The sequence below is a fragment of the Oncorhynchus kisutch genome, linkage group LG16 (genome assembly GCF_002021735.2).
Source record: "Oncorhynchus kisutch isolate 150728-3 linkage group LG16, Okis_V2, whole genome shotgun sequence".
Lineage (NCBI taxonomy): Eukaryota > Metazoa > Chordata > Actinopteri > Salmoniformes > Salmonidae > Oncorhynchus > Oncorhynchus kisutch.
In genome coordinates this window covers 3219284-3232645 of record NC_034189.2, presented here as the reverse complement: position 1 = coordinate 3232645, position 13362 = coordinate 3219284, and the positions used below count along the sequence as shown (strand labels likewise).

Sequence of the window (13362 nt, the reverse complement as noted above, 5' to 3'; positions counted from 1 at the left end):
CAGTTAGCCCACTGTTTAAGGGTTGTTATTTTGCATGTTCATATTATTGTTGTGTTGAAATATAATGGGCTTTATGAGTGATAGTTCTGGAGAAGAGAACTCTAGGGGAACTGAACCAGTGAATTAAGGAGACATTAAATAATGATATTTTCGTATTATTGTTGTCTAGTAATAGTTGTGGAATTCTGGAAACGTTCCTCAAATTCCCATCTCTTCTGTAAATCATGGTTGGAAGAGACACGCAATCAGAAAGGAATAAGCAGGAAATTCAGAATGTCCAACCAGGATTTCTGGAACGCAACGCCGGTGTGTCTGCTTCCTACTGCTGTCTACTCTAGCACAGGGAAATAGGATGACTAGAATGGACATTCTCATTCCAGTCATGGACCCGAAGTGGCTTGGTCCCTTCTAGTCATCCTATTTCTATGGTCTAGCACCATGATACTTTATTGGTCTTGTTTAAAAGACAGAAAACAACTCCTGGAAAGCAACAATGATTAGCCAATCACATTACAGTTAATGTAATGATTAGCCAATCATCTTCCAGTTAATGTAATGATTAGCCAATAGGACTCTGCATAGGGCTCCCGTAGGGCTCTCCATAGGGCTCTACATAGGACTCTACATAGGACTCTACATAGGACTCTACATAGGGCTCTGAATAGGACTCTACATAGGGCTCTACATAGGGCTCTGAATAGGGCTCTACATAAGGCTCTACATAGGACTCTACATAGGACTCTACATAGGGCTCTGAATAGGACTCTACATAGGGCTCTACATAGGGCTCTGAATAGGGCTCTACATAGGGCTCTACATAGGGCTCTACATAGGGCTCTACATGGAGCTCTACATAGGGCTCTACATAAGGCTCTCCATAGGGCTCTGAATAGGACTCTGTATTGGACTCTGTATAGGGCTCTTCATAGGACTCTTCATAGGACTCTACATAGGGCTCTACATAGGGCTCTACATAGGGCTCTACATCAAGCTCCCATAGGGCTCCGATAGGGCTCTACATAGGGCTCCGATAGGGCTCTACATAGGGCTCCGATAGGGCTCTTCATAGGACTCTTCATAGGACTCTTCATAGGGCTCTTCATAGGACTCTTCATAGGGCTCTACATAGGGCTCTACATAGGGCTCTACATCAAGCTCCCATAGGGCTCTGCATAGGGCCCTACATCAAGCTCCCATAGGGCTCCGATAGGGCTCTACATAGGGCTCTACATCAAGCTCCCATAGGACTCTTCATAGGGCTCTACATAGGGCTCTACATCAAGCTCCCATAGGGCTCCGATAGGGCTCTACATAGGGCTCTGTATGACAGCATTCTATACTGGTACATCTATATGACCGCATTCTATACTGGTACATCTGTTCTCTATCTATATGACAGTGTGCTATACTGGTACATCTATATGACAGTGTTCTATACTGGTACATCTATTCTCTATCTATATGACAGTGTTCTATACTGGTACATCTATTCTCTATCTATATGACAGTGTTCTATACTGGTACATCTATATGACAGTGTTCTATACTGGTACATCTATTCTCTATCTATATGACAGTGTTCTATACTGGTACATCTATATGACAGTGTTCTATACTGGTACATCTATATGACAGTGTTCTATACTGGTACATCTATATGACAGTGTTCTATACTGGTACATCTGTTCTCTATCTATATGACAGTGTTCTATACTGGTACATCTATATGACAGTGTTCTATACTGGTACATCTATATGACAGTGTTCTATACTGGTACATCTATATGACAGTGTTCTATACTGGTACATCTATTCTCTATCTATATGACAGTGTTCTATACTGGTACATCTATATGACAGTGTTCTATACTGGTACATCTATATGACAGTGTTCTATACTGGTACATCTATTCTCTATCTATATGACAGTGTTCTATACTGGTACATCTATATGACAGTGTTCTATACTGGTACATCTATATGACAGTGTTCTATACTGGTACATCTATATGACAGTGTTCTATACTGGTACATCTATATGACAGTGTTCTATACTGGTACATCTATATGACAGTGTTCTATACTGGTACATCTATATGACAGTGTTCTATACTGGTACATCTATTCTCTATCTATATGACAGTGTTCTATACTGGTACATCTATATGACAGTGTTCTATACTGGTACATCTGTTCTCTATCTATATGACAGTGTTCTATACTGGTACATCTATATGACAGCGTTCTATACTGGTACATCTATTCTCTATCTATATGACAGTGTTCTATACTGGTACATCTGTTCTCTATCTATATGACAGTGTTCTATACTGGTACATCTATATGACAATGTTCTATACTGGTACATCTATTCTCTATCTATATGACAGTGTTCTATACCTCTATCTAACCCCTAACCTCTCTCTAACCCCTAACCTCTGACCTGTCTCTAACCCTCTAGTTATACAGGTTGTTGGGGCTCTGCCTTGCTTATCTGACTAAGTGTTTGTCTAAATCTGTTGCAATGTATTTAATCATTAATGGTCAGATCCAGACACACACACACACACACACACACAGTATTGCATAACAAACCTTGTAGGGACATCCAATTCAGTCCGATCCAAAACCTATTTTCCCTAAACCATAACCCTAACCCTAACCCCAGCTCCTAACTCTAAGCCCAATTCTATCCTTAACCCGCTAGAAATAGCATTTGACCTTGTGGGGACCAACAAAATGTTCCCAGTTGGTCACATTAGTGTTTGATTACTATTCTTGTGTGGATATCTGGTCTTCACGTTTGGTGAAAGACGTCCACCAAACACACTGAGAACAGAGGATCCCCTGGTCAAGCATTACGTTGCATGGTTTGGTTTGACATTTAGAATGTTTAGAATGTTTAGAATGCAGAGGAAGACAGACAACATGCTTTACATTTAGAATGTTTAGAATGCAGAGGAAGACAGACAACGTGCTTTACATTTAGAATGTTTAGAATGTTTAGAATGCAGAGGAAGACAGACAACATGCTTTACATTTAGAATGTTTAGAATGCAGAGGAAGACAGACAACGTGCTTTACATTTAGAATGTTTAGAATGTTTAGAATGCAGAGGAAGACAGACAACATGCTTTACATTTAGAATGTTTAGAATGTTTAGAATGCAGAGGAAGACAGACAACATGCTTTACATTTAGAATGTTTAGAATGTTTAGAATGCAGAGGAAGACAGACAACATGCTTTACATTTAGAATGTTTAGAATGTTTAGAATGCAGAGGAAGACAGACAACGTGCTTTACATTTAGAATGTTTAGAATGTTTAGAATGCAGAGGAAGACAGACAACATGCTTTACATTTAGAATGTTTAGAATGTTTAGAATGCAGAGGAAGACAGACAACATGCTTTACATTTAGAATGTTTAGAATGCAGAGGAAGACAGACAACGTGCTTTACATTTAGAATGTTTCGAATGCAGAGGAAGTGTGTGTGTATGTGTGTGTGTGTGTAGAGGTTTGTTTGTGCATGGGTTTGCGTGTGTGTGTGGGTTTGCGTGTGTTTTGTCAGTTACTGGAACAACTGGGCTGGACTTCCGAAACACACACACAGGCACTGGTCTTGGTCCACATTGACAGATGAGGGTAATGATTGATGAATGATCAATGTCCCAGAGAGAGACAGAGAGAGAAACACATTGTGTATTGAGGCAGGCTAGTTGGTTAGTCCATCAGGAGTCACCATGGGGAAGAAGACAGCGTTGACAATACTGCTACTAGGAGTTCTACACATCACACACCCTGCTACGGTAAGTTACACCCCATTATCATACACACACACACACACACCTGCGACCTGTATCTCCTGTCTGTATAGTATGACCTGTATCTCCTGTATAATATGACCTGTATCTCCTGTATAATATGACCTGTATCTCCTGTATAATATGACCTGTATCTCCTGTATAATATGACCTGTACCTCCTGTATAATATGACCTGTATCTCCTGTATAATATGACCTGTATCTCCTGTATAATATGACCTGTATCTCCTGTATAATATGACCTGTATCTCCTGTATAATATGACCTGTATCTCCTGCCTGTATAATATGACCTGTATCTCCTGTATAATATGACCTGTATCTCCTGTATAATATGACCTGTATCTCCTGTATAATATGACCTGTATCTCCTGCCTGTATAATATGACCTGTATCTCCTGTATAATATGACCTGTATCTCCTGCCTGTATAATATGACCTGTATCTCCTGCCTGTATAATATGACCTGTATCTCCTGTATAATATGACCTGTATCTCCTGTATAATATGACCTGTATCTCCTGTATAATATGACCTGTATCTCCTGTATAATATGACCTGTATCTCCTGCCTGTATAATATGACCTGTATCTCCTGTATAATATGACCTGTATCTCCTGTATAATATGACCTGTATCTCCTGCCTGTATAATATGACCTGTATCTCCTGTATAATATGACCTGTATCTCCTGTATAATATGACCTGTATCTCCTGTATAATATGACCTGTATCTCCTGTATAATATGACCTGTATCTCCTGCCTGTATAATATGACCTGTATCTCCTGCCTGTATAATATGACCTGTATCTCCTGTATAATATGACCTGTATCTCCTGTATAATATGACCTGTATCTCCTGTATAATATGACCTGTATCTCCTGTATAATATGACCTGTATCTCCTGTATAATATGACCTGTATCTCCTGTATAATATGACCTGTATCTCCTGTATAATATGACCTGTACCTCCTGTATAATATGACCTGTATCTCCTGTATAATATGACCTGTATCTCCTGTATAATATGACCTGTATCTCCTGTATAATATGACCTCTCCTGTATCTCCTGTCTGTATAATATGACCTGTATCTCCTGCCTGTATAATATGACCTGTATCTCCCTGTATAATATGACCTGTATCTCCTGCCTGTATAATATGACCTGTATCTCCTGTATAATATGACCTGTATCTCCTGTATAATATGACCTGTATCTCCTGTATAATATGACCTGTATCTCCTGTATAATATGACCTGTATCTCCTGCCTGTATAATATGACCTGTATCTCCTGTATAATATGACCTGTATCTCCTGTATAATATGACCTGTATCTCCTGCCTGTATAATATGACCTGTATCTCCTGTATAATATGACCTGTATCTCCTGTATAATATGACCTGTATCTCCTGTATAATATGACCTGTATCTCCTGTATAATATGACCTGTATCTCCTGTATAATATGACCTGTATCTCCTGTATAATATGACCTGTATCTCCTGTATAATATGACCTTACCTCCTGTATAATATGACCTGTATCTCCTGTATAATATGACCTGTATCTCCTGTATAATATGACCTGTATCTCCTGTATAATATGACCTCTCCTGTATCTCCTGTCTGTATAATATGACCTGTATCTCCTGCCCGTATAATATGACCTGTATCTCCTGTATAATATGACCTGTATCTCCTGTATAATATGACCTGTATCTCCTGTATAATATGACCTGTATCTCCTGTATATATGACCTGTATCTCCTGCCTGTATAATATGACCTGTATCTCCTGCCTGTATAGTATGACCTGTACCTCCTGTATAATATGACCTGTATCTCCTGTATAATATGACCTGTGTCTCCTGTATAATATGACCTGTATCTCCTGTATAATATGACCTGTATCTCCTGTATAATATGACCTGTATCTCCTGCCTGTATAATATGACCTGTATCTCCTGTCTGTATAATATGACCTGTATCTCCTGCCTGTATAATATGACCTGTATCTCCTGTCTGTAATATGACCTGTATCTCTGTCTGTATATATGCCCTGTACTCCTGTCTGTATAATATGACCTGTATCTCCTGTATAATATGACCTGTATCTCCTGTCTGTATAGTATGACCTGTATCTCATGTCTGTATAATATGACCTGTATCTCCTGTCTGTATAATATGACCTGTATCTCCTGTATAATATGACCTGTATCTCCTGTATAATATGACCTGTATCTCCTGTATAATATGACCTGTATCTCCTGTATAATATGACCTGTATCTCCTGTCTGTATAATATGACCTGTATCTCCTGCCTGTATAATATGACCTGTATCTCCTGTATAATATGACCTGTATCTCTCTGTCTGTATAATATGACCTGTATCTCCTGTCTGTATAATATGACCTGTATCTCCTGTATAATATGACCTCTCCTGTAATCTCCTGTCTGTATAATATGACCTGTATCTCCCTGCCTGTATATATGACCTGTATCTCCTGTATAATATGACCTGTATCTCCTGCCTGTAATAATATGACCTGTATCTCCTGTATAATATGACCTGTATCTTCCTGTATAATATGACCTGTATCTCCTGTATAATATGACCTGTATCTCCTGCCTGTATAATATGACCTGTATCTCCTGCCTGTATAATATGACCTGTATCTCCTGCCTGTATAATATGACCTGTATCTCCTGTATATATGACCTGTATCTCCTGCCTGTATAATATGACCTGTATCTCCTGCCTGTATAATATGACCTGTATCTCCTGTATAATATCACCTGTATCTCCTGTATAATATGACCTGTATCTCCTGTATAATATGACCTGTATCTCCTGTATAATATGACCTGTATCTCCTGTATAATATGACCTGTAATCTCCTGTATAATATGACCTGTATCTCCTGTATAATATGACTGTACCTCCTGTATATATGACCTGTATCTCCTGTATAATATGACCTGTATCTCCTGTATAATATGACCTGTATCTCCTGTATAATATGACCTCTCCTGTATCTCCTGTCTGTATAATATGACCTGTATCTCCTGCCCGTATAATATGACCTGTATCTCCTGTATAATATGACCTGTATCTCCTGTATAATATGACCTGTATCTCCTGTATAATATGACCTGTATCTCCTGCCTGTATAATATGACCTGTATCTCCTGCCTGTATAGTATGACCTGTACCTCCTGTATAATATGACCTGTATCTCCTTTATAATATGACCTGTGTCTCCTGTATAATATGACCTGTATCTCCTGTATAATATGACCTGTATCTCCTGTATAATATGACCTGTATCTCCTGCCTGTATAATATGACCTGTATCTCCTGTCTGTATAATATGACCTGTATCTCCTGCCTGTATAATATGACCTGTATCTCCTGTCTGTATAATATGACCTGTATCTCCTGTCTGTATAATATGACCTGTATCTCCTGTCTGTATAATATGACCTGTATCTCCTGTATAATATGACCTGTATCTCCTGTCTGTATAGTATGACCTGTATCTCATGTCTGTATAATATGACCTGTATCTCCTGTCTGTATAATATGACCTGTATCTCCTGTATAATATGACCTGTATCTCCTGTATAATATGACCTGTATCTCCTGTATAATATGACCTGTATCTCCTGTATAATATGACCTGTATCTCCTGTCTGTATAATATGACCTGTATCTCCTGCCTGTATAATATGACCTGTATCTCCTGTATAATATGACCTGTATCTCCTGTCTGTATAATATGACCTGTATCTCCTGTCTGTATAATATGACCTGTATCTCCTGTATAATATGACCTGTATCTCCTGTCTGTATAATATGACCTGTATCTCCTGTCTGTATAATATGATCTGTATCTCCTGCCTGTATAATATGACCTGTATCTCCTGTATAATATGACCTGTATCTCCTGTCTGTATAATATGACCTGTATCTCCTGTCTGTATAATATGACCTGTATCTCCTGCCTGTATAATATGACCTGTATCTCCTGTCTGTATAATATGACCTGTATCTCTGTCCTGTATAATAGGAACCTGTAATCTCCTGTATAATATGACCTGTATCTCCTGTCTGTATAATATGACCTGTATCTCCTGTCTGTCATAATATGATCTGTATCTCCTGCCTGTATAGTATGACCTGTATCTCCTGTATAATATGACCTGTATCTCCTGTCTGTATAATATGACCTGTATCTCCTGTCTGTATAATATGATCTGTATCTCCTGCCTGTATAATATGACCTGTATCTCCTGTATAATATGACCTGTATCTCCTGTCTGTATAATATGACCTGTATCTCCTGCCTGTATAATATGACCTGTATCTCCTGTATAATATGACCTGTATCTCCTGTATAATATGACCTGTATCTCCTGTATAATATGACCTGTATCTCCTGTCTGTATAATATGACCTGTATCTCCTGCCTGTATAATATGACCTGTATCTCCTGTATAATATGACCTGTATCTCCTGTCTGTATAATATGACCTGTATCTCCTGTCTGTATAATATGACCTGTATCTCCTGTATAATATGACCTGTATCTCCTGTCTGTATAATATGACCTGTATCTCTGTCTGTATAATATGATCTGTATCTCCTGCCTGTATAATATGACCTGTATCTCCTGTATAATATGACCTGTATCTCCTGTCTGTATAATATGACCTGTATCTCCTGCCTGTATAATATGACCTGTATCTCCTGTATAATATGACCTGTATCTCCTGTCTGTATAATATGACCTGTATCTCCTGTCTGTATAATATGACCTGTATCTCCTGTATAATATGACCTGTATCTCCTGTCTGTATAATATGACCTGTATCTCCTGTCTGTATAATATGATCTGTATCTCCTGCCTGTATAGTATGACCTGTATCTCCTGTATAATATGACCTGTATCTCCTGTCTGTATAATATGACCTGTATCTCCTGTCTGTATAATATGATCTGTATCTCCTGCCTGTATAATATGACCTGTATCTCCTGTATATATGACCTGTATCTCCTGTCTGTATAATATGACCTGTATCTCCTGCCTGTATAATATGACCTGTATCTCCTGTATAATATGACCTGTATCTCCTGTCTGTATAATATGACCTGTATCTCCTGTCTGTATAATATGACCTGTATCTCCTGTATAATATGACCTGTATCTCCTGTCTGTATAATATGACCTGTATCTCCTGTCTGTATAATATGATCTGTATCTCCTGCCTGTATAGTATGACCTGTATCTCCCTGTATAATATGACCTGTATCTCCTGTATAATATGACCTGTATCTCCTGTATAATATGACCTGTACCTCCTGTATAATATGACCTGTATCTCCTGTATAATATGACCTGTATCTCCTGTATAATATGACCTGTATCTCCTGTATAATATGACCTGTATCTCCTGCCTGTATAATATGACCTGTATCTCCTGTCTGTATAATATGACCTGTATCTCCTGTATAATATGACCTGTATCTCCTGTATAATATGACCTGTATCTCCTGTATAATATGACCTGTATCTCCTGTATAATATGACCTGTATCTCCTGTATAATATGACCTGTATCTCCTGCCTGTATAATATGACCTGTATCTCCTGTATAATATGACCTGTATCTCCTGTATAATATGACCTGTATCTCCTGTATAATATGACCTGTATCTTCCTGTATAATATGACCTGTATCTCCTGTCTGTATAATATGACCTGTATCTCCTGCCTGTATAATATGACCTGTATCTCCTGTCTGTATAATATGACCTGTATCTCCTGTCTGTATAATATGACCTGTATCTCCTGCCTGTATAATATGACCTGTATCTCCTGTATAATATGACCTGTATCTCCTGTCTGTATAATATGACCTGTATCTCCTGTCTGTATAATATGACCTGTATCTCCTGTCTGTATAATATGACCTGTATCTCCTGTCTGTATAATATGACCTGTATCTCCTGTCTGTATAATATGACCTGTATCTCCTGTATAATATGACCTGTATCTCCTGTATATATGACCTGTATCTCCTGTATAATATGACCTGTATCTCCTGTATAATATGACCTGTATCTCCTGTATAATATGACCTGTATCTCCTGTATAATATGACCTGTACCTCCTGTATAATATGACCTGTATCTCCTGTATAATATGACCTGTATCTCCTGTATAATATGACCTGTATCTCCTGTATAATATGACCTGTATCTCCTGTATAATATGACCTGTATCTCCTGTATAATATGACCTGTATCTCCTGTATAATATGACCTGTACCTCCTGTATAATATGACCTGTACCTCCTGTATAATATGACCTGTATCTCCTGTCTGTATAATATGACCTGTATCTCCTGTATAATATGACCTGTATCTCCTGTCTGTATAATATGACCTGTATCTCCTGTATAATATGACCTGTATCTCCTGTATAATATGACCTGTATCTCCTGTCTGTATAATATGACCTGTATCTCCTGTCTGTATAATATGACCTATATCTCCTGCCTGTATAATATGACCTGTATCTCCTGTCTGTATAATATGACCTCTATCTCCTGTATAATATGACCTGTATCTCCTGTATAATAGACCCTGTGATCTCCTGTCTGTAATAAATAGGACCTTTTTTCATCTCCGTCCTGTATAATATGACCTGTATCTCCTGTCTGTATAATATGACCTGTATCTCCTGTCTGTATAATATGACCTGTATCTCCTGTATAATATGACCTGTATCTCCTGTCTGTATAATATGACCTGTATCTCCTGTCTGTATAATATTGACCTGTATCTCCTGTCTGTATAATATGACCTGTATCTCCTGTCTGTATAATATGACCTTATCTCCTGTCTGTATAATATGACCTGTAATCTCCTGTCTGTATAATATGACCTGTATCTCTGTCGTATAATTGCCTTATCTCCTGCCTTAGTATATGACCTGTATCTCCTGTCCTGTATAATATGACCTGTATCTCCTGTCTGTATAATATGACCTGTATCTCCTGTCTGTATAATATGACCTGTATCTCCTGTATAATATGACCTGTATCTCCTGTATAATATGACCTGTATCTCCTGTCTGTATAATATGACCTGTATCTCCTGCCTGTATAATATGACCTGTATCTCCTGTCTGTATAATATGACCTGTATCTCCTGCCTGTATAATATGACCTGTATCTCCTGTCTGTATAATATGACCTGTATCTCCTGTCTGTATAATATGACCTGTATCTCCTGTCTGTATAATATGACCTGTATCTCCTGTCTGTATAATATGACCTGTATCTCCTGTCTGTATAATATGACCTGTATCTCCTGTATAATATGACCTGTATCTCCTGTATAATATGACCTGTATCTCCTGTATAATATGACCTGTATCTCCTGCCTGTATAATATGACCTGTATCTCCTGTCTGTATAATATGACCTGTATCTCCTGTCTGTATAATATGACCTGTATCTCCTGCCTGTATAATATGACCTGTATCTCCTGTATAATATGACCTGTATCTCCTGTATAATATGACCTGTATCTCCTGTATAATATGACCTGTATCTCCTGTATAATATGACCTGTATCTCCTGTCTGTATAATATGACCTGTATCTCCTGCCTGTATAATATGACCTGTATCTCCTGTATAATATGACCTGTATCTCCTGTATAATATGACCTGTATCTCCTGTATAATATGACCTGTATCTCCTGTCTGTATAATATGACCTGTATCTCCTGCCTGTATAATATGACCTGTATCTCCTGTATAATATGACCTGTATCTCCTGTATAATATGACCTGTTTCTCAGATATTATACCAACTGAGGCTCCATCTCTAAACTCTGACCTCTGACCTCTAACCTCTTCCCAGGGGATCAATCCTGAGGTGCAGGTTTCATCAAAGATCAATAAATTGACCACCCCTGCCCCTGCCCCCACCACCATCACCCCTGCCCCCACCACCATCACCCCTGCCATACCCCGTACTGACCAGTACCTTGGACCAGAAGAATGTCTGGATCAGAAGTACACACGTCTGTCCTGCCATCGGGTCTTCTGTCCCCCATGGATGCGATGTATGGAGGGAAGGTAATGATCCTGTGTGTGTGTGCTTGTGTGCCTGCGTGCGCGTGTGCGTGTGTGTGTGTGTGTGTGGTGTGTGTGTGTGCGTGTGCGCGTGTGTGTGTGTGTGTGTGTGTGTGTGTGTGTGTGTAGCTACAACGGTAGCCTATTTCCCAGCTCAAATAGTGACTACAGAGATGTACAAGACCTCTGCATCAGACTTCTGTGTCCCTGTTAGCCAACCAGTGAACAGTAAAAACAACACTGTATACCCTCAGCATTTTCATTGGTCAACAGATTAAAGAGCAATTATTACAAACGATATACAGGTGTGTGTTTAACCTGTCTCTGTCTCCAGGTGTGTGTTTAACCTGTCTCTGTCACCTGGTGTGTGTGTGTGTGTCTGTCACCAGGTGTGTGTGTGTGTGTGTGTGTGTCACCTGGTGTGTGTGTGTGTACATCTGTCTGTCTGTATGTCACTAGGTATGTGTGTCTGTCTGTCACCAGGTGTGTGTGTGTCACCAGGTGTGTGTGTGTCACCTGGTGTTTGTTTGTGTGTGTGTGTGTGTGTCTGTCTGTCACTAGGTATGCGTGTCTGTCTGTCACCAGGTGTGTGTGTGTCACCAGGGGTGTGTGTGTCTGTCACCAGGTGTGTGTGTGTGTGTCACCAGGTGTGTGTGTGTCACCAGGTGTGTGTGTATGTCACCATGTGTGTGTGTGTGTGTGTCACCAGGTGTGTGTGTGTGTGTGTCACCAGGTGTGTGTGTCTGTGTGTCACCAGGTGTGTGTGTCTGTCTGTCACCAGGTGTGTGTGTGTGTGTCACCAGGTGTGTGTCTGTCTGTCACCAGGTGTGTGTGTGTGTGTGTCACCAGGTGTGTGTGTCACCAGGTATGTGTGTGTCACCAGGTGTGTGTGTCACCAGGTGTGTGTGTGTGTCACCAGGTGTGTATGTCACCAGGTGTGTGTCACCAGGTGTGTGTTTCTGTCTGTCACCAGGTGTGTGTGTCTGTCACCAGGGATGTGTGTCACCAGGTGTGTGTGTCACCAGGTGTATGTCACCAGGTGTGTGTGTCTGTCTGTCACCAGGTGTGTGTGTCTGTCTATCACCAGGTGTGTGTGTCACCAGGTGTGTGTGTGTGTCACCAGGTGTGTGTGTGTTTCACCAGGTGTGTGTGTGTGTTTCACCAGGTGTGTGTGTGTGTGTCACCAGGTGTGTGTGTGTCACCAGGTGTGTGTCACCAGGGGTGTGTCACCAGGTGTGTGTGTGTCACCAGGTGTGTGTGTCTGTCTGTCACCAGGTGTGTGTCTGTCTGTCACCAGGTGTGTGTGTGTAAGCTGCCAAACCTATGTCCGAAGGATGGCATGGCTCAGGTGTGTGTGTGTCACTAGGTGTGTGTGTCTGTCTGTCAC

General features: G+C 39.7%; 1 protein-coding gene across 3 annotated transcripts in view; it reads left to right on the top strand.

The window, feature by feature from the left end:
- Positions 1-2771: 2771 nt before the first annotated feature.
- The window catches only part of cfi (complement factor I), a 39987-nt gene continuing 29396 nt past the window's right edge, over positions 2772-13362 (top strand). The window contains exons 1-2 of one of the 3 annotated variants that reach the window (XM_031791588.1): positions 2772-3809; positions 11761-11978. In XM_031791588.1, the coding sequence (XP_031647448.1) occupies positions 3744-3809; positions 11761-11978 (284 nt within the window). In that variant the 5' untranslated portion in view covers positions 2772-3743. The remainder of the gene's footprint in view (positions 3810-11760; positions 11979-13362) is intronic. The other 2 variants (XR_004203271.1, XM_031791589.1) reach the window with 2 other exon arrangements.